The sequence below is a fragment of the Vipera berus genome, assembly GCF_964194415.1.
Source record: "Vipera berus genome assembly, chromosome: 3".
NCBI lineage: Eukaryota > Metazoa > Chordata > Lepidosauria > Squamata > Viperidae > Vipera > Vipera berus.
In genome coordinates this window covers 56,208,572-56,230,902 of record NC_138204.1, presented here as the reverse complement: position 1 = coordinate 56,230,902, position 22,331 = coordinate 56,208,572, and the positions used below count along the sequence as shown (strand labels likewise).

General features: G+C 38.5%; 1 protein-coding gene across 4 annotated transcripts in view; it reads right to left on the bottom strand.

The window, feature by feature from the left end:
- The window catches only part of ST3GAL3 (ST3 beta-galactoside alpha-2,3-sialyltransferase 3), a 216,014-nt gene that overhangs the window by 31,880 nt on the left and 161,803 nt on the right, over window positions 1–22,331 (bottom strand). For all 4 annotated transcript variants that reach the window (XM_081323183.1, XM_081323186.1, XM_081323184.1 and 1 more), the window contains one exon: window positions 4,676–4,822. In XM_081323183.1, coding sequence (XP_081179309.1) covers window positions 4,676–4,822 — 147 coding nt within the window. The remainder of the gene's footprint in view (window positions 1–4,675; window positions 4,823–22,331) is intronic.

The window sequence follows — 22,331 nt, the reverse complement described above, 5'->3', positions numbered from 1 at the left end:
TCCCTATCACTCTCTCTGGTAGTGAACTTAACTAACAGTTGCCAGCCAGATTGAATATTATTGTATAAACCTTCTAAAAATCAAGATAGGAAGTATCAGTGTGTTATGTGGGATTACAAGGTTTACATAAGTATAAAAAATAAGAACAGACAAACCAAAAACATTCAATGAAGCATTCAATAGCCTTGGAATGGGGCTCCCAATTTGAAAAGGAAAATAAATAAAGGGTGGGGAGGAATGGAATAGAATGAAGTATCTTAAAGGAAATATTAACTAGCCAGAGTTGTGGTTGGTGCTATTATGAATATGATCACATTCCATCTAGGAGTTACATTCAGTTACTCTATATGTACTGTGATACAAATAGAACTAGAGCTTTATTCACGAATCTTCTAAATGTAACTCTTAGATAGAAAGAACAGAGGATGCATCACCCTAGGACAGGGGTGTCAAACTGCCGGCCTACAGGCCGGTTTCATCAAACCGAAGTCGCGCCCACCCCATTGCTGGCAATCCAAAAAGAGTCACGGTACTTCGCGACACATCACGTGACGTAGCGAGTTTGACACCTGTGCCTTAGGAGAACTTCTTTTCAGCCCTTTGCATAAAATTTTGTAGAACTTCATACCCTGAAGAAAACAACCAAGCTGGCTAGAGGATTCTGGGAGTTGAAGTCGACACAGCTTAAAGTTGCCAAGTTTGAGAAATAGTGATTTCTACAGAAACGAGGATACAGTACCTCTGCCAGATCCATTATAAAATCTCTGCCAGATCCATTCATGCTTATGGTTACATTGCATATTGTTTTTATATGTGAAAGCACAGCCCATGAATGCATGAAGTTCCTGTTGAATGGAAACATAAGGCCTTGGCTTGGATCACTATTGTCACCACACAAGGAACATTGCCCTGATTTTCCAAATCTCTACACCTGCATCGCTATTTCATATTGTTTTTATATAAATTCCCAGAACATTTAGTTTATTGTTTGTTTCATGTGACAAAGACCATTGGCAAAATCTGTTTTCTTAAAGTCCTATAAACTAAACTATTTTAAAAATGTCCTAGGAGGCTTTCATGAAATGAAACATCAGGTTTTAATTAAAAACCTCCCTGGTTGATTTTGCCAATCTGATATATATATATAAAACACAATTTATCCAATCCTCACAAAGTTAGATTCACAACATATTCTTCCACAGTATCTCATTTCCACTCCAAACAAAATGTAATTGCTTGAATGTTTAGGATAATACATTTCAAAATACAAATAAGAAATAAATTAAGAAAAAGTGGATGGCAAAGATTTATATGTGTTTTTTTCTCCAAAAGACTAAAAGTGTTCCCCTTAAAAATGATGCTGTGTAAGATGAAAAAAAGGTGGAACTTCAATATGCTTTGAATACACATGTATAATCCAATGTGGAAATTATTTGCCAAAGTAGAACATATTTCCATAGTAAGAGACTTCTTGCCATGAGAGGGAGGGGTGGGCATGAGGAATAGCAAAAGTTTTATTTATTCCTTATACAGAGAGTACATTCTTATAAATATGCTAGCAGGGGCAGAACACAGTAAGTTTAACTCCTTTATTGCATCCTTTTTCTGAATCTAGCCATTAGTATGTACATGCTTAAGCTTATGAAGTCACTACATTGGCAAAAAGTAAAATAAAATGAAATAAATACTTAAAGGACCCACTCTACGTGTTCTGAGATTACTCCTACCTAGCAAGTATTAAAAACTGACTTACTGCTGTATGAGACTAGACGTATTGAGACAGCCAAGAAACAAACTCTATAACTTTTTTGATATTTAGTTGTAGTTTCCCCTTTACTTTCCATTTTTAGTGGGAAGGACTGGAGTACTGTGACCACCTCATTTTTATCTATTAAGAATATATATTAACAAATTTAACTTCCTGAAACAATCAATATATATTGAATAAGTAGTTAAAATACATCCATAATAAATACAATTTATCCTTGCCATTCCTTGAATTAAAAAAATTGCTGATGCTAGGAATAAGACCACAGAATCAATCTGACATAAAATTCTTCCCTGTAAATGCTAAATTCAGGAACTGAACAGACATACAACTGTCTATGAAAATTACTGTTCTTATTTTTATTATAGTTATATCCTATTGCAATCTGTTGATTCTTGGAATGTAAACTTTCACATAATCTATTTAACATGCTAGAGAAATTCAATATAGTGCATATTACGTTCCCTCAAGTTTAGAACATTTAAATGTATTTGCAAGTACGATGGGCAAAGAATTTAAAAAAAGAGCACAGTGGAAATGAATATATCCTTATTATCACTTCTTCCCTACTATGATACTAGTTTAGTTTCATTTAAAGTCATAGACCAGCTGCCAGAGAATTCTAAAGGAAGAGACAATACAGAGGTTGGAGACAAAAAAATTATGGTTTTTAAAAAATAAATGCTATATAATGTTAGTATGTAAAAGTTTACAAAGGATCAAGAAAGCTTATTAATCATGTACATAATGTGAAAGTAATTGGACTGTGTAGATTATTAATATTTCAAAACGGCAAGGCCTAAATTGTTCCCTTCACATTTCCCAATAGCAATTAGTCAACATTTGTCTACCTCTGTGGAAAGCCTTCTAGAGATACTTGCTCTAGATTGTCTTCTGCAGATAAACATTACCTTTCTAGTACATTGGCCTCAGGACTATTATACAGACAGTCCTTCCCTCAACACTGCAAAGACCATTTCAGGGAAGCAGAACCAAGGGGTCCATCTCTGGGCCATGTGGCGGTTTCCTGAAAGAGGCCCCTGCAAGGACAGGATGGAGAGGAGAGAGGCTGCAGCATCCCTGCAATCAGTCTTAAAAGCAGAGGCCACATCAGATAGCCTGGACACTTTAGCTTATTGTATAAATTTTGAGCACTAAGCGCTGAACAAGGGACATTGCAATAAGATATGTTGTCCCCTGAGCTACTTGAAAACTTATGTTGAAACCATTAAACAAATTAATGTAATATTCCTAGCCTGAAAACAAACACAACCTCTCTTGGTTTGCATTTGCATTTGCTTTCTTATATAACTTATATAAATGGCATTGGTAAGACATTAAATCTTTCCAGGGAACAGGCTTTTTGCTACAGCACTTAAGAGATGCTAATTAAACAATTAGCTCAATTAAATATTCTTCCTCCCAAACCACATTCATAATAGCAGATTTCTCTCCAATCCTTACGGGGATCAATGTTGAGGACCCACTGCTTTAATTAAAATAGGTTTGACTAAACCTAAGGAATCAAATAAGTTTGATTCCTTTTTTCCAGGTTAACCAGAAGATATCCAAAAAAGTCAAGGAGGCTGAAGATCAACTTTGCCCTAAACCCAAGGCAAAGAAAAAACCCCAAACCCCACACGAGAGTCTTTATGGAAGCAAGTGCTGATTCCTGGTATAACTACAAATAATATATATTATAAGAGACTCAAGAGTACAGAAATTAAAAATGTTGATTGGACTACATTGGTCTTGGTCTTGAGTCTTTATAGGAGCAATCCTGGGAATCATGAAACAAAAAAGTAATCTCTCTAGCACCAAGGAGAACTAAAACGGATTTGTTAATCAAATTTAGCAAAATGGAATTTATTATTTTTCAGAATATAAAAATTAAAGAAGAATGTAGCCAAAACACAATCTTGTTTAACTTCTTTCTAGTTCGGAAGTGACTCAAAAAGGGAAGCAGGGGTATTTATAATTTCTTTGAAGGTTCTCTTGAAGGGGGTGTTCATGGTTAAAATTAGGAGTTTTCAATCAACAGCAGATATTGTCAGCTTCATCCAAAAGCTCCAAAAGTCTGATATCACTAGTTTTTATATTGCTGACCCCTGAGCTACTTGAAAACTTATGTTGAAACCATTAAACAAATTAATGTAATATTCCTAGCCTGAAAACAAACAAGATACTTGGCAATTCCCACCTGCTAGGAAAGCTGCAAGTACAGTCATAATTGGTTATACTCAAACGTAATGGAACACCATATATGTGCATGCCATATATGTGATCTGGATAGTTTTATGGATTTTCATACTCTGTTTAACATTAAAATTTGCATACATCTTTCATTTTGTGATTATTTTTTATTATTCCTGAATGGTTTCTAGCTTTTTTTTAAACCATCATCAACATTTACTATATGGATATCGAACACTGCACAAAATCTAAAAGTGATAAGAGTTCTCATCCACTCACTAATATATTGATGAGAATTTAGAGCAGGGAAGAATGCACTAGATTATTAGGTAAGATTTCCCATTTGCAGTATAAAAGAGCGCAAGGGTCATATTGAGCCTTGGTGGAGCAGTGGGCTAATGCCTCCTTAAGTAACACCAGCTGCCTGCAATTAGTGCAGGTTCGCATCCCACCAGGCTCAAGGTTGACTCAGCCTTCCATCCTTCCGAGGTAGGTAAAATGAGGACCCAGATTGTTGGGGGCAATTAAGCTGACTTTGTAATAATGCCGCTTGAGGTGTGTGTGAAAGCCCTAATAAGCAGGCATATACATAGAATGAAGGCTACTGCTAAGCTTGTAAGCCGCCCTGAGTCTTCGGAGAAGGGCGGGATATAAATGGAATTAAATAAAATAAATAAAAATAAATATCGGGAATAGACTCCAGCATATACTTACCCCTCTGCCCATCAGGCCATTGTTGAAAGGAAGGCCAATAAAGCTGAAGGCTGCCTCCTGTATAAAATATGGATTCAGGATTCGGATCTCATGGGGCTCTCTTGGAACATGGGTTGCCACAGATTTCCAGAAGCCATCAGAAGCACTCTGTAAAAATGCAAAGGGCCATTGCAGATGGTTAGAGAACCCAAGTCCTGATTTCCTTTTGAACTCACCAGAACTGTATAAAGGAAACACAAATTAGGAATTGCATCTGGAATCTAACTGTTAATTGTGATAAAAATTGGGAAACAATGTAAGGAACTAAAATAATGGGTCTGTTTCAACTAATCTTATTTGGATCTTTAAGATAGATTCTATCCGTAGATGCAGCTATCTTTGGAAATTACACGTGATTTATAATCCAGGCCTTGTTCATGAACGCAACTGTTTAGAAAACAGAGGGGGCAATGCATATGGGGGGGGGGAGAATCACTAGTAGTGTAGCTTGGTTGATCTCACAAACTAAGCACATTTGGTTGGAGGATTCTCTGGGAATTCAAGGGCTAGACATGAATTAAAAAACAAACAAACCCCGGAAAGACTAATGCTAACAAGTAAACTGCAATCACAAGAAATGGAATGGTGCTTAAGGGCATTTTAATTTTGACTGAAATACTGTACACAACATTTACAATAAATAATTTACACAAAAAGCCTTCATACTTCAAAGATTTTATTTCAAATTCGTATTTCAAAAATTTTACACAAGACATGCTCCTCTAATGGAATACAACTCCTTAGTAGAAAGAAAGGATACATTCAGGAATTGCATGGGTATGAACATATATTATATCCATATCCATGCACACTCTTTGCTTTTTTGAAATAATGAGAAAGATGAAACTTAACTCAAGATATGCTTAGAAGAAAAAAATATGATCCCACTGGGCTGTTCCCTAGAATGACCACCAAGACTGGTAGTATATTCTTTTGTTTTCACAGTGAACTATACAGACAGTGTGCCCTTTGCACTTGTGGACTGTAGGGAAAACAGAATGTCTACAGAAAAAAGCACCTCATAAATCCAGGACAGGGAGAACTCTGACAGATTAGGAAACTAGGCTCTCAGCTCATGTCCAAAATGGATTACATATCTTTATTTACTATAGTTTGGTCTCTGTTTCTTATGGTACCCAAGGGAAAAAGAATTATTTGAAAATCTACAACTGAGGAAAGATTAGTGGAGACACATCAAGTAGTTACAGAGTGTCTGCTGTAACATTGGTCTCTTCCAAAATAATCAAAAAAATTTTTTTTTTAAAAAAAATCTTGTTAAAAATACATTAGTCCTGGAACATAGTGAGCCATGTAAGATTGGGATCATATTCTCAATGAGCTCCACCAACACAATCCCCAGTGGATCTAGAAACACGCCAATTTCACAACACAGTAAAATCAGAAATTGCTCCAGGGGCTGTGTCTATTTCAAATTAAAACCTGCAAATGTACAATTAACAAACTGTTTTTAATAATTCCCATGAGTCATTCATTATTACCTGCTTTCAAAAAGAGTTATAAAATCTACTGGGATTTAATGATCAGCTAACAAAAAGAATCCAATGGGCACTGTACTGATAATAATAATAAACCTTTATTGTCAAAGTACAACATGTGTACATTGAGATTAGCTGAGCCTCTCCCCGTGCTCTCTCCCCCCAACACACAGTGACAACAAACCCTCCATCCTACCACACCATGTGAACCAACTACACCGGCCTCCCAAGTCAATTCTGCATAAGTTCACAGAGATTATATCCCATTCAAAAGCCTAACAGCCCACGGATAAAAGCTGTTTTTCAGCCTGTTAGTACGGCTGGCTATACTCCTATATCTCCTACCCGATGGTAGAAGAGTAAAGAGATACCGTCCAGGGTGTGAGTCATCCCTGAGAATTTTCCTCACTCTTCCAAGGCAACGAGCCCTGGTGATGTCATCCAGTGGTGTCAGGGGACAGCCCACAATGTCTTGTGCTGTACTCACCACCCTCTATAATACTTTCCTATCCACGGCTGTCAAACCACAATACCATACGAGAGGACGCTCTCTATAGTAGACCGGTAAAAGAGGGTCATTAGCCGTTGTTCTACCCTGTTCTTCTGCAAGACCCTGAGAAAGTGAAGCCTCTGTTGGGCCTTTCTAGCCACCTGGGTTGTGTTAACTTTCCAGGTCAGATCTTCACAGAGGTAGACTCCCAGGAATTTAAAGGAGGAAACTCTCTCCACACAGTCCTCCCCGATGTAAAGTGGGGCAGGTTCCTCCTTTTTTCTCCGGATGTCTAGCACCTATTTCTATTCTTTCTTTCCTTTGTCTTCTTTTCTCCCTCTATCCACTGAGACTGTTCTTCATTTTAAATTTTTATGGTTATCTAGCAATGGTTAAATTGAATATGGGAAAAATCTTTCTGATAGATGCATTGAACCAGGAGAGTACAATACATAGTCCTTAATTTACAAACACAATTGAACCTGAAGTTTCTGTTGCTAAGCAAGACAGTTGTTAAGGCAGTAACCCAGTTGTTAAGTGAATCTGGCTTCCCCATTGACTTTGTTTGTAGGAAGGTGGCAAAAGGTGATCACATGACATTGAGACACTGCAACCGTTATAAATATGAGTCAGTTGCCAAGCATCTGAATTTTGATCATGTGACCATGGGGATGCTGCAATAGTCATTGTGAAAAACAATCATAGGTTACTTTTTTCAGTGCCATTGTAACTTTGGTCACTAAATGAACTGTTGTGTGTTGCAAACTACCTGTAATGTATTTGCGCTGTTGGAGAGAGCCTGCTATAACTTTCCATATAAATTCATATACTTACATTAAAAACTTCTGCATAAGGCTGAGGCCAATCTCTATTTGATGACATGGGAGAAGATCATGGCATATGAAGCAAATGATTCATATATAGCAATATTTGCATAAGGCACATTGTAATAACACTTGATTATTGCATATGATCAAAGCCAGCAATATTCATATGGCAAACGTTTGTGTGTGTTTATGAAAAAATGTTCTTACTAATGTACATGATTTATTACTTTAAAGATGAAACACTCGCCTCTCTAGCACAAAAGAAATATTAAAAATATGCACATTTTGGGGAATCAGAGTTCAAAGAGATAGACCAGACAGATCAGCAAGTATTTGAGTATACGGATACGGAAATAAATGTAAATGAAAACTGAATGGGAGAAATGTTGCAGCCTTCTTGGAGGGGAAAACCCTCATTTGTTTTTACCCTTAAAATTTAATTAATAAATTTTATTTAATAAATGTAATCACATTACATCTATTCCCCTAACTAGTATGCATTCTCTGACTGGGTAATATAATTTATGTTTCTAGTTGAAAAAGTAGGAAGCAGTAGGCTGAGGTTGGTAGCATAGATTCCAGTTGAAAAATAATACTGTTTGTGGTTTGTCTTAATTTGGGCTTTGTCAGGTCAAAAAATATAGTAATTTTGATTTAAAACTATTAAAGACTTCTTAATAATGAGATTGCAAAATTTATGACCCTGAGATACATGAAGTCTCCCCCTAAGTCTTGAGCATGATCCCTCTGTGGTGTCAATGATCAAACATGGCGATGATAATATCAACATTTGGTGGTTCTTTGCTCTGTCAAACCTGGACAACTTGCCATCATTGAAGGAAGCATGAATTCTGCTTTGCATCAGAGAATTCTGTATTGGAATATCAGGCCATGTGCCCATCAGCTGAACAGTAAGACAATAATCCAAAACACACAAGCAAGTTTAAAAGAGAATGAATTAAGAAGAGCAAATAGAATATTTTGGAATGCCAAAGTCAAAGTCCATACCTAAATGCCACAATCCTCAAATAATACTGAGCCAAAGCAGTTCACCATGGAAGAATGGATCAAAAGTCCTATACACTGTCACAAAAAACTGATTACTAGTTGCAACTACTGCAACTACAATTACTAAACCTAAGAGGATAATTAGTTTTTCACACTGGCATTTAGGGTGTTTTTGTGTATGAAAATAAATACAAACTTTTGTGTTTTTTATATTCTCTCTTTCTCTCTCTCTCTCACACACACAAAATTCTGATAATATTCAACAGCAAAAATCTGCAAAAATTTAAAAAATTCAAAATAAAGCAAATAATTTTCTCTGCATGAAACATTTAGAACTATAAATTTCTTTACTATTGGGATGAGGACACTCTTCAGGATAGGGAGCTGGAAACATCCCAATAGGAACTGATGCTGTGCAGTTAATCTGACTTTCAAGAAGCAGAAGATAAGAAGACTAAAGAGTAGATCTGCAAGACTCATGGATTTATCTTCCATTTTATCCCACATCAAAATGATACAGTGTTTTTATTCTCAGTGTATTTTGAAGATAGATACTTTTTGGCCAGAAGGCATATTTTGAATTCTAATAATACACTGTGGCACTCATGAAAAATAAGCTATCAGGACAGGGGCTCATCTTTTCAGGGGCACGGAAAAAGTGACCAGTCTCAAAATATCCATTTCCTTAAAAGTATTTTATTTATTTTATTTAGATTTATATACCGCCCTTTCCCGAAGGACTCAGGGCGGTTTACAGGGCATTTAAAAAAACAGTCAATACAAACATTAAAACAAATTAAAAGAGATTAAATAATACCCTGAGAAAATTAAAACCCAGTTAAAATTAAAATTAAAAATATTCTCAGCCTGGGCCAGAGAGCTCGAAGAGCCAGGTCTTCAGGTCCCGGCGGAAAGAACCGAGGGTGGGGGCAGTCCTAAGCTCCGCAGCCAGCTGGTTCCACAGGGCAGGCGCACCCACTGAGAAGGCCCTACCCCTGGGTGTTACCCACCGGCAGTCTTTAACCGGCGGCACCCTGAGGAGACCCTCCCTGTGGGAGCGCACTGGACGAAGGGAACTTGATGCTGGCAGCAGGTGTTCCCTCAAATATCCCGGGCCCTCGCCATTTAGGGCTTTATAGGTCATCACCAGCACCTTGAATCTCACCCGAAGGGCAACTGGAAGCCAATGCAGCTCGCGGAGTAGAGGTGTTACATGGGAGTATCGGGAGACCCCCATCACGACTCTTATCAGTAAACTGATAAGAGAGCTTTCCAAAATGGTCTTTATCCTTCAACTTCGTTTCACTGCTTTTGTTTCCAAGAAAGGCTAATATGACCTTGGGCCAATCACTCTCTCTCAGCTCAACTCCTCTCTTCTCAGAGTTGTGGTGGGGAAAATAGGAGGAGAAAGTTGTGTTGGTTATGTTCAATTCCTTGAGTTATTTGTAAAAATAATAAAGGCGGGAAATCTATCAAATAAACAATGGTTGGAAGCATCACTATTTCAATGAACTGGAGAGGGAAGCTTCAGGTCTGCCTAGAATTTGGCTAAATTGGGCAAAGGACTGGAATCTGGAACACTTTTGCCCCCTCCCACAAGTGAAGTCATATGTTTATCAGAATTATGTTTACTGGAAAAAAAAAGTCAAACTTCTAAAAAGGAAAAGCAAGAGAGGTGCTAGTTATGAGTTAAGGGTTGTAAAATAGATTTGGGAAAATGGAATCATTTTATCTAGGGAAGTAGGCATCAAAGCAAGACATATACAAACTGAGTTTGCTTACACCTTCTCCAGAATCTCCCAATGTCCAATACAGAGTGGAATGTATTCTGTCACTTCAGCAAAGACATGATGCATGGAAGAATGTGTACAATATAAACAGAAGAGCAATTAGAAGATGGAATACCTGGTTAGTATCTTAGCTTGCAAGTGAATGAATGTATTTCGCTCTCCTTTGAACTTGTCAACATTCAGCCTTCTCTTTCTACAGGACATTAAAATTGTTTTCATTATCAGATGGGGAGTTGCATTCTTAGAGCTATTTGATTCTCTGGCAAATGCACGTGCCAACGGTAGAGTTAAGTTGGAAAATTTCAGGGAACCCTTCTTGATGTTAGCCAAATGCCTGAACCTGACAGAACTAAAGGAAAAGCTCTACTGAGGGTGTTAAAAAAAGAAAGGCATCTCAAGAATTTGTGAAGGATATTAGCACTGCCAATATTTCTAATCCTTTCTGTTAATGTGTTGGATATGCTCAGAAAGAAAATGCTTTTTTTTTTTTTTCATCACAGAAAGCCAAACAAGAAAGCCTAAAAAAGTACTGTTGCTAAACTCTTTCCAAGCACTTTGTTTACCCATATTCCATTAAGTCTCTTCCCAAAAAACTGTCATATTTTTATAGAATTATTTGCAGGAAGGAATTATATTTCCTTCAGTGAGTAATGAACTCTCACAACAAAGAACATTTGTCATCAAAGAGAGTTACATTACAAAAGCAGAACCGGAGCAAAACAAACATGATGGAAATTTTCTTGGACACTCCCACCCTTGATTGCAAAAAGATCAGCAGGCATTGGATAGCACCATTCCAGCTGACAGAATGTATTAAAAGATATCAGCAGCAGCTCACTACATCATAAGAGAAAAATATTCAAAAGAAGAAAGAGAGAGAAATAAAATAACCCCCCATGCATAAAACAGTAAGATAACCTTTATTGTCATTTTTTTTACTATGAGCACACTGGCCCACGTTAAAAATGAAATTCTGTTGCCTGCTCTCAAAGGAAAGTATATATCTACCCATACATAACACACATATACACATGCTATATACATACATACACACATACCTACACCCATACATATAAATATTCACCACTGTCCATTTTGAATAAATAGCGGGAAGAGGGAACTTGTGAGTTCACAAGACTGATGCTATATGGAACTGTGACTGAATTTGGATGTTCTGCTTCGGATGACACAAAGCCTCCTCCGAGAAGGTAACAAGGAAAACAGGTTGTGAAGAGGATGTATAGCATCCCAGACAATCCTGAGGACCTTGCTCAAGCAACGCTTATGTGCTATGTCCTGGATAGAAGGACAGGAACTACCAACAATCTTTTCAGCCATCCTCACCACTCTCTGCACCGCCTTCCTGTCTGAAGCAGTGATGCTTCCAAACCAGACTGTAATGCAATATGACAGGATGCTCTCAATCATCCCTCTGTAGAAAGTGGTAAGGACAGGGGAAGGAAGATGTACTTTTCTCATGCGATGCAGAAAATGCAGGCGCTGCTGTGCCCACTTCAACAATCTCTCACTGTTGAATGACCAAGCTAGTCTACTCGTTAGCTGCACACAGAGAACCTTGATCTTGCAAGCCACATCCACAGGTGAATCATTAATACAGAGAGGAGTGTAGCTGTGCCTGTCTTTTCAGAAATCAACAACGATCTCTTTAGTTTTTCCCTATGTTTAAAATGAGGCTGTTTTTGTTACATCAGTTCACCAAACCCTTGCAGTAAGCACCTCATTGTCATCTTGAATAAGGCCCACTATTGTTGTATCATCCGCATACTTCACAATATGGTTGGTGGCAAATCTGGCACAACAGCCATGGGTCAACAGGGTGAACAACAGTGGACATAGCACAATGCCCTGAGGAGAAAAGTCAAATGAAAGTCAAAAAGTAAAGTAGAAAATTACAAAAGCCATGGGCTCACAAAACACATTTGCAATCAGAGCATTCCTTCTTCCTCTGGTGACAAAACAGAGGTCTTGACAGTTTTCCCAAAGCCCAGGAAGGATAGAGCCTTATGATGAGATTGCTAGGTGCCTAGAGTAAGAAATCTAGAAGTTAAAAAAAAACACAACTCCCAGAATCTTTGATTAAGAGGCAAATCCCTAGTGATTGCAAATTGGCTTCATATGCTCAACCCTTTTCTCTCTTAGCTTCTCCCACAATCTCATTAAGCACAGTGTGAAAAATTGCTGTAATTTCTACCACCACCCCACCAATAACAGGGGAATATGAAAGATGTAGTCCAAAATATCTGGAAAGGTTCAAATTCTAGTTATAAGAAAACAGACTTTTTTATTATAAAGAATGAATAGGCAAATGTAAAAAAGATGTTGAGACTCTAGAAAGAGTACAGAGAAGAGCAACAAAGGTGATTAGGGGACTGGAGGCTAAAACATATAAGGAACGATTGCTGGAATTGGGTATGTCTAGTTTAATGAAGAGAAGGACGAGGGGGGACATGATAGCAGTGTTCCAATATCTCAGGGGCTGCCACAAAGAAGAGGGAGTCAAGCTATCCTCCAAAGCGCCCGAAAGCAGGACAAGAAGCAATGGATGAAAACTAATCAAGGAGAGAAGCAACTTAGAACTAAGGAGAATCTTCCTGACAGTTAGAACAATTAACTAGTAGAACAATCTGCCTCCAGAAGCGGTGAATGCTCCAATACTGGAAGTTTTTAAGAAAAGACTGGCCAGCCATTTGTCTGAAATGGTATAGGGTTTCCTGCCTGAGCAGGGGGTTGGACTAGATGACCTCCAAGGTCCCTTCCAACTACTTCTTCTTCATAATAATAATAATAATAATAATAATAATAATAATAATAATAATAATAATAATAATAATAATAATAATAATAATAATAAAGCTAGGTTTAAAAAAAAATTGCAATCAGAGGCATTCCTTCTTTCTCTATTGGACAGAACAGAGGGATCTGGACAGTTTTCTTAAGGCCGAAGAAGGATGGAACCTTTTAAAATCATCTCCTTCCAGGCTGCAACAGGCTGAAACCTGACTGCCTTTTATTTTTCTATATTCTATCCATACCAGCTAATCATTAGAAATAACTTTGTAATATTGGGCACTAATATCTAAATTGTTGTTCTTCCCTCTCCATCACTATTTCCTTTCATATTGGCAATGTTTATGACAACTGAGGTGTTTTTTTAGTGGAAGAGGAGAGTAAAGATATTTTATAAATATTTTGTGACTGCCATAGGTGCATTTCATTAATAAATAAATGAAAGTTATGCAAAAGAGTGAGAGAATACAGTACTGCTCCTGAATAACTTTTTGCCTACTGTGTAATGATATCTAACACTAATCAATTTGCTAAAGTGACTACAAATTCACTTTGATTTTACTTTATTAATAAGTTTTAAGCTGAAAATACTTATGTGGGAACAGAGAAAAAAGTTCCAAATCTAAACCTATTGTCACGGAGAAAAAAAAGTTATGTAACAAAATGGAAAAATGGGCAGAAGATCAACAATGTGTTTCTTTCTGCCACAGATAGGTGCCAAATGAAAACCATCACCTATTGTATCTATGGCAGTCACAAAGTGATTAAGAGCAAAAGAATCCTGCCAAGGAGGACAAAATACAAAACTTCTAGGTGAGATTAACAGAGTAAACAGTCTTTACAGGATTAGAATTTGTAGGTGTCATTGTCACGTTAAAAATAAGAAACAGGTGACTGACAGTATGAAAGAGGGAAAGAGCAAAGAACTAGGGTTGCAAATTGATCAGCTAAACAGTGCAATCCTGTTTCTTTATTAATGTCCACCAAGTTCAATGGGACTGTGCATCCTAAGTATGCACAGGATACCACTCTGATGATGAAGCAGACCTCTTGGAACATGCACCTGCATACACACCAATATACTCCACAATTTGAAAAGTCAAGGAGTGAAGGACTCACCACAAGCATTAGTGCTGTGATGGTGAACCTATGGCACGCGTGCCACAAGTGGCACGCGAGCCGTCTCTGTAGGCACACGTACTGTCGCCCCAGTCCTAGGCCTTCAGCTGGGTTTTATAAAACCTTTTCGCTTTAGGCCTCTGCCGCTATGGGGGGAAAAAAAGGTTCAATCAATCAATCAATCAATCAATTTCAACTTCTCGCAGGGAAAAAAAGATCTTGCAAAGTTGAAATTGATTGTTTGAACTTTTTAGTCCCACCCAGTCTGCTTTTACCACTGCAGCCACGCCCACCCAATGGGCCACGCCCACCCGGCACCTGATGATACATAAAAGGTTCACCATCACTGCACTAGTGTGTTAAGCAAGTTAGAAATGTCCATCAGAATTTGAGGGCAGCAGTTTGGCTTTGTACCTGAGGTGAAGGGAAGACCACCAGTCACCTCCTTTGTGGAACACCTGCAAATACTGATGACAACCAATACTGATTATGCACAGCAGGGAAGAACAGCATTGAGGCAGGAGCAGGAGCAGATGACTGTGTGCCTGAGACCAACATGACTGCAGGTCTGTTCCCCACCCAGTTCTTCAGGAAGAGGGATTTTTTTTCTCCTTAGTTCTTCACGGAATCTACTCAAGCCTTCACAGAATCCTAGAATTCCATGAAACCTAGTTTGAATAATCCTAACCTAGAACTTTTGGGTAGAGAAGCACACAAATGAAGCCAATCAATCAATCCTAACAAATAGCTATAACAAAGAGTCAGAAAGCCACAGGACAGAGCCTGTCCTGTGTACTGTGTCGAGTTTCTTATGTATGACTATCTCTTCTGGGCAGAAGATATGAGTGTACAATTGTTTCAATGAGCACCTAGCTTCCAGGGAGCAGGTCTGTTCCTTAAGCCATTATGACAGTGGAACTGGAGATACTGGCTGATTATGCACACATATCCAACCACCAAGAAGAAAAGTACAAAAATAGTACAATACATTTATATAAGAATATTCTTTTGGTGGGGGGAGTTGTGTCTGTGTAAGTCAAACTCCTGTATAACATCTTGGCTATATTTGTTGTTCACATGTTATATTGTCCCCAACTTAGTGCTCACCAGATATGTAGGATGTGGGAACAGATGTGGGAACTAAAGGTCAGCATATCAGAAAGACACTAAGTTGAAGAAGGCATTCTTATGATGCTCCTTCACATACGCTTTACTTATTTGAATTGCATTTTTCCTTTTGAGATGCATCGATGAAGTTATCAGCTATCTTCCTAGACGAAAATATATTTAGGGGGGAAATCTCAGAACAATGGATTCCTGAAGTTATGCAAAAATGCCATTAACCAACAAGGAAAGACACAGAGATGGGTCTGGAAGGCTTATCCATAATTGCAGAAATTAAGGAGATGTCTATAAACACTTTGTTCCTTTATATATTAAAGGATAATTGTACATTATAAACAAAAATATACATTAAAGTCCCATTGCTCTTTTTTTTAAAAAAAATTTTTTTTGCATTTTATTATTTATTATATTTTAAAAACAACTTTTCAAATAGTTATTGCTTCTAAAACTAACTCAAATTTTCAAGTTTCAAAGCACTTCATAATCAGCACTGAGGAATAAATAAGCTTTGCAGGAGGAAGGATTATGGATGAGACAGTAGCTTGGTTAAGGTCTCCTACTGAGTTCCTGGACAGAACTTTCATCCAGACCAAGGGCTTATTTGCAGCTCAATCTCTTATCTACAACACTAATCTTATATGAAGAGAGGATTCTCAGGTTACCACTTCTGTGCTCTAAATCATTTCTCTCAATCCCTCCCCCCCATATGTTCCAATTATGCCTCTGCAAGGACAAACATGCACACAGAGCTTTCCCCCAAGCTATGGAGATCATAAGCAAAGAAATGGAAGACAGATACTGTTAAGCATCCTTGCTACCACCTTACTCAAATGGAAAAATTAAGCAGTTGTGAAGTTCTAGAAATAACAGTGTAGCGTTTCTATTACAACTGCATATGTATGAGATACAGTCAATCTTCTGGGTGGTAAAGCATGGAAATTTCTTCAACTAAATTTTAGAAATTTTAACTCAGAACTGTGTTGTGCGTTATGACGAACTGTGCTCACAAACAAATTTGTTCTGTTTTATTACTTTTTATACCAGAGATCAATACTGGCATACAGTATCATATACCCTGGATGCACAGCCAAAAACCAGAATGGTTAGATTAACAGGAAAAGACAAACTTTGGATATAAAAGCTGTTGTAAGAGGAGATTTCTGCACTCTATGCTCCAGGAACAAGTATGTGAAAATTACGAAGAACAAGAAGAATTTGAATGGAGACCTGCCCAGAAGCTTGGAGTGTATTGGTGCAGGTAATTTGGGTTTTTCTTCTTTGTAAGAAGAAAGCAAGGGTCGCAGATCCCCCAACCTTTCAGAAATACATGTGCTTGTTTTGCCCCACCCAACAAGGAATGCAGTTATTCAATCCCTCTCACCACTGCACAAGGATAGGTAGAATTAACATAATGACAAGTTTTCTGCCCAAACATAGCTTGGTTAAATCTGAGGTAAGCACTTCTATTGAGCAACTTGAGACCCATCAGGTTACATTTATCCCCAAGGAGGAAGAATGGCAAAAAATAAAATATAATAAAATAAAAAGGCACCTGACTAAATAATGAGATTCTCAGTGTACTGGCAAAATGTTGTATGTGTTCGGCGCAATTTCCAGCTGCATGCAATAAGTGATTCCCAAACTTTCAATTTCACCTATCTTAAAGTCTCTCAAACAAATGTAAGACCTGAGAATTAGAGTTTAGAATTTATTTTTGGACAGAAAGAAAATAGGAAAGTTTCAAAGGTTAGAACCTTATAGGTAGTCTTCAGGTTACAATGTCAGTTGTGACTAGGATTGCCTTCTCTAAGTGATGCTGCCATAAAGTGTGATGTCACATGACACATCACTTAGCAACAGCAATCTTGGTAGCTGTCCTAACCCCAGGAGCATGTGCATCATTAAGCAGGAAGTGACAGGAGTCCCAAGCAAGAAGGGTAGGGGTGCTATGGAGAGCGGGATTTGCTGCAGGAAGACTTAGTGGAACACAGGCTGACGGCTTCACACTGGTTGAGGGAGGCCTGAATGGGGAAATGCTATGAAGTACGAGAATCCTGGGATCTGTACTCCATTGTAGGCTCCTTTGGAGAAAGAGTGGTAAGAGCAACTTATGGAGTGACTTGCAACCTTCCCTGCGAGCTTCCCCATTGACTTTCTTTGTAGGAAGCTAGCAGGGAAGGACACAAATGGTGATCGCACAACATCAGCTTGCCATGAGGTCGTATTCACAAATTGATCACCTTAAATGTCCAGATTGTGATCATGTGTCTGTGAGGGTGCTGTGACAGCTGGAACTTGGTCATAAATCATTTTTTTTCCAGCTGTATTGTAACTTTGAATGGTTGCTGAACAAATGGATATAATCTGGGGACTACCTGTAACTGAAAGCATTCTATTAGCCAAGCATATTATATGGAGTTTCTGCTTGTGAAATCTTATCTATTTTGCTATTTTACGCTACAAATATTTCTTGCATGTTTTCCATGACCTAGATCTTTATCTGAAAGGGAACTTTGCACATACCTTCTCCAAAACTGAGATTCAGTCCCCATCTATACCACCACCCAATAGTTTTTATACATCTTTTCCTACAATATCTTGACAAAGCAAATCTCTCAAAAAATTATTCTAACCACAATACTGGTTTCAGAAATAGGGAAAACAAAAAGTAAGCACTGAGTTACATGCAAAAATCTCTGATTTCAATAGGCATGACTTTGAATTTTTTGTAGGGTACTGTGCCAACATATATCATCCACAATTTAAAACTGTCAATGATCAGCATGGATACGCAGCATATTTTTATTGTGGTAAACAATAAAGTGTCATTTCTGCATGAAGCTATTTCACAATTTATGCCCTTGACATTTTAGACAATATTTAGGTATCAATCAAAACAAACCATGAATTTAATTTGGCTGATAAGCATGGTATTTTTTTAATGTGCAATAACTAATTCTTTTGAGTTTTAAAGAAGTCTTGATAGTTCCAGTACAGTAACATAAAAAGCTTTGGATCACTTCTGCGCTGTCATGACTGCAATCTTGACTTTTTTGACCACACACTCATAAAATGTTGCCCCCCCACGGTCATATGATCCTGATTCAGGATGATGTCAACCTGTTCACACTTACAACTGACTGCCAAGCACCCCACAATTATATAATCTCCATTTCCAATCTTCTCTGCTGACTTCCTTAGCTCAGTGGGGAAGCCGGTTGGGAAGGTTCATGCTATTGCTTGTTTGTTGAGATGACTTCCTTTTGTCTCTGGGGCCTGGCTGAAAGAGGGAGGGCTGAAACTCTCTGACAAGAGAGTTACTTGCCAAAAGATATCAGCCCTTTTGCTCCATCCATTTAATGACTCAGGAGATTGCTTAATGACCAGAACTGGGAGTGCCAGGATTGTGGTTGTTGGATGAAGCAGTCTTATGACATATTGCTAACGACCATGTTGCTTTCAAAGACTGAGATTCTGGATCACAATTGTGGTCAGAAATCAAGAACCACCTGTAATCTGATTCAAGCATTTACCTGTATGGGAAATTCCCCAGAAACATGTGCGGATTGCCTGCAGTTTCATTACAGAAGATATAATTTTCAACTGCATATATATTGAAAAGTGCTAGGTGTAATTTGAATTTTTCACAACACCCCCATTTGCCATTCCTGCGTTTCCCAAGGGCCTTCTCCCTCCAGGGAGGAAGATGGTTCATCTGTCGCCATCCAAATCCAGTCTGCCCTGCCTCACCAGCAGGCATCCCAGTTGATCCCCCATCCTTCCTCTTTCCACATGCAATAAAAGCCTATGCTGCTTCACCTCCTCTTAAGAGAGCCCTGGTGAAGCCTCCTCCTTTTCCTCAGCTGCCTCGTGGAATGCCTGTCACTTTATTGTAGGGAAGGGATACCAAGGGAGATACAGACCACAAGGAAAATTGCATCCTCCATCACTCTGCCCTGTCCCCAAGGGAGTCCTCCCTCCAGGGAGGAAAGTGCCTCACCTGACTGCCAGTGCCCCCAGCCATCCCTACCTTGCCAGCAGGTATCCAAGTTGCTCCCTCATTGTTCCCTCACCAGTCACCATCATTAAAAGATTACAAATTTCAGCCTTGGTTCCAAAGCAGCCAATGGCTACTCATTTAGTCAGACTTTGCTGCTAGCTGGTTAGGTGCAGGAGCCAGAGGAGGCAGGAAGGAGGACAGGGATATACTCTGGTCACCTACCCTTACACTACACAACCTACAGGGTTCTGAGAAGTGTAGTTGGATACAGTGGTGATGCTGAAGCCAAATCCCACGTAAGTCATGAGTCCTGAACTCATGCATTCCTTAAGTTAGCCCATTTGAGGTAAATTGATTCAAAAACTGTTGCTCTATGATGTATTACTTCACCCAATTGACAATTACAAAATATCAAAGAAACACAAGAATTTTGGTAGCATACTTAACAACCCGTGACTTGTTGGGCCATCCTTTCAGAAATAGAGTAAAGAATAAGAGTAAATAGAATAAGACAGTGACCCTGGGTAGGCAAAAAAGCAGTGAGAATGGGAACAACTTCTGACTTCCTGATAGCTTCCTGATTGACGTTGCTTGGGGGAAGCTGGCAGGGAACATCAGAAATCACTCATTCTCCTCAGCAGTTCCAACCAGGGAACTACTTGTCACTTTGCTGGGGAAAGACAAACAAAAGGAGGTGGTGACCATGAAGTAAACTGCACACATACTCATCATCCCCGTGTGTACCCACGGGCCCATTCCCTTCAGGGGAAAAAAGGACTTACCTGTTGTCTGCTGGCACCCCCAGTCAGCCCTATTTCACCAGTAGACATCCAAATTGCTTTCTTCTTTCTTTCCCTTATTGTCCACTGCCATTAAGATATAGGTAGTACTCAACTTACAACAATTCATTTAGTGACTGTTCAAAATTGCAACAACACTGAAAAAAGTGACTTATGACCATCTTTCACCGCTGCAGCATCCCTATGGTCATGTGATCAAAATTTGGATGCTTGGCAACTGGTCCATATTTATAACAGTTGCTGTGTCTTGGGGTCATGTGATCACCTTTTGCAACCTCCTGACAAGCAAAGTCAATGGGGAAGCCAGATTCACCTAACAACCGTGTTAGTAACTTAACAACTGTAATGATTCACTTGACAATTGTGGCAAGAAAGGTCATAAAATGGGGCAAAACTTACTTACCCAACAACCTAAATTTTGGGCTCAATTGTGGTGGTAAATTGAGGACTATCTGTATTTGAAATATCAGCTTCGATTCCAAAGCAGACAATCCCTGTTGACCTCTTAGTTGAGGAGTTGAGGTGGATAAGAGGATAGGGATACACCCCTGCAATCCTTTGCGCCACAGAACCTATGGATTTTTGGGAAGTGTAGCTGAAAGGTGTGGTGGAGCTGAAGAGGCCACAACTTTGCCAAATTTCTCTCCTGTAGGACTCATAGTTGCCAGATTTTGGATGGATTCTTTAAGTTAGCCATTTGAAGTATATCGATTCAAAAACTGTTGCCCTATAACACACCATTACACCTAATTGTAGATTACATTTGAAGGTTTCAAAATATCAAACAGATACAAGAGTTTTAGTAGTAGCAGATTGCAGCAGGATGAAATAAGCCTTTTTTGGGTCCTCCAAGAATGTTTCTTGACATATATTGTAATGCCTGTAGATGTATCTGGCAAAATTAACTCACAAGAACAAGAAAAAGGAGGTGAAGTAAAGGGAAATTTATGTTCTAGTCCCTGTGTGTATTAATACCTTCTGGAAGTAGTCGGCTTGACAGATCTGCTTTCTGCCTCTCCCTTTGCTTTTCCCTCATGACTGTGACTCACTCTTAAGCATCTAGAGAACTCATTTCCTCTTTGGTGCAAGATGGATTAGTTTTAACCTATTTGGACTGTGCATCGGCTTTCAGGGTGAAAGTGCATGTTTTTGTGTAGCTTTTGTCTAAAAGGAAATTCAGATGTGTGATGACAAACAATAGTTAATGAGAAAGTACCAGATGTCATAATAAGCTATTCAACAAGGAAAAATTAGTTACTACTTTAGACTGCATTATACTCTAGTCCACCTCTTTACAAAACATACTATCATGATAGTGAAAGGTCTCTATGATTCTAAAGTGAACTCAGCCAATAATCCCTCAGAGAATAAGCAGAAATAAGAAATATGGAGACAGCAATATTTTCCTCCAATAAATATGCACTTTGTGTTCGCACAACCTTTTCGTATCTCATATTTCAAAAACAAATCATGACTAGTCATCTATACTATATAAAATGGGGAAATTCTCTTATACCATCCAGAAGGAATATTTTGACTAACACTAGACCTTGTTTCGTTTGATAAGTAGTTATTCATATCCCCAAAATACATTGGTCACCAAACTGATGCACATATAGATTGAGAGGGCAAGGAAGTAAATATATTCTCATTCCCTTGATGAAATACAACTCAACCCTACTTGATCCTCAATGGCTCCCCTGCACATTGTGACTCACAGATGCCTGTGCAACAAGCAGTGTTTTAACATAGCTGCACTTGCAGTCAAGTGCTCATCAGACTTCCACTAATAAAGGCTATATCCTGATGCCACTGGCACTTCCTCTGTAAATTCATGTTTGGGCAGGTTATTGGTGAAATTGGGTATATTCAAGTAAGAGGGGAAAACCTGTAAATTACTAATATCCAAATAAACATTTGCCCTTGCTTGCCTTCTTGGCCAACACAAAGCAGATGTTCAAGGAGAATCCCCTGCAGATGATTCTTTTTTTTCTGAAGCAAGGAATTATCTTTGAATCAATCAACTAAATAGCTTGTTTGCATAAACCTCAACTCTGCTCCCAGGTTGGCTTAATTATTTCAAAAGAGTCCGATCTAATCTTGGCAGAATCTGTTTTTCTGAAATATATTTCTGCTCAATGTGTTCTAATAAAA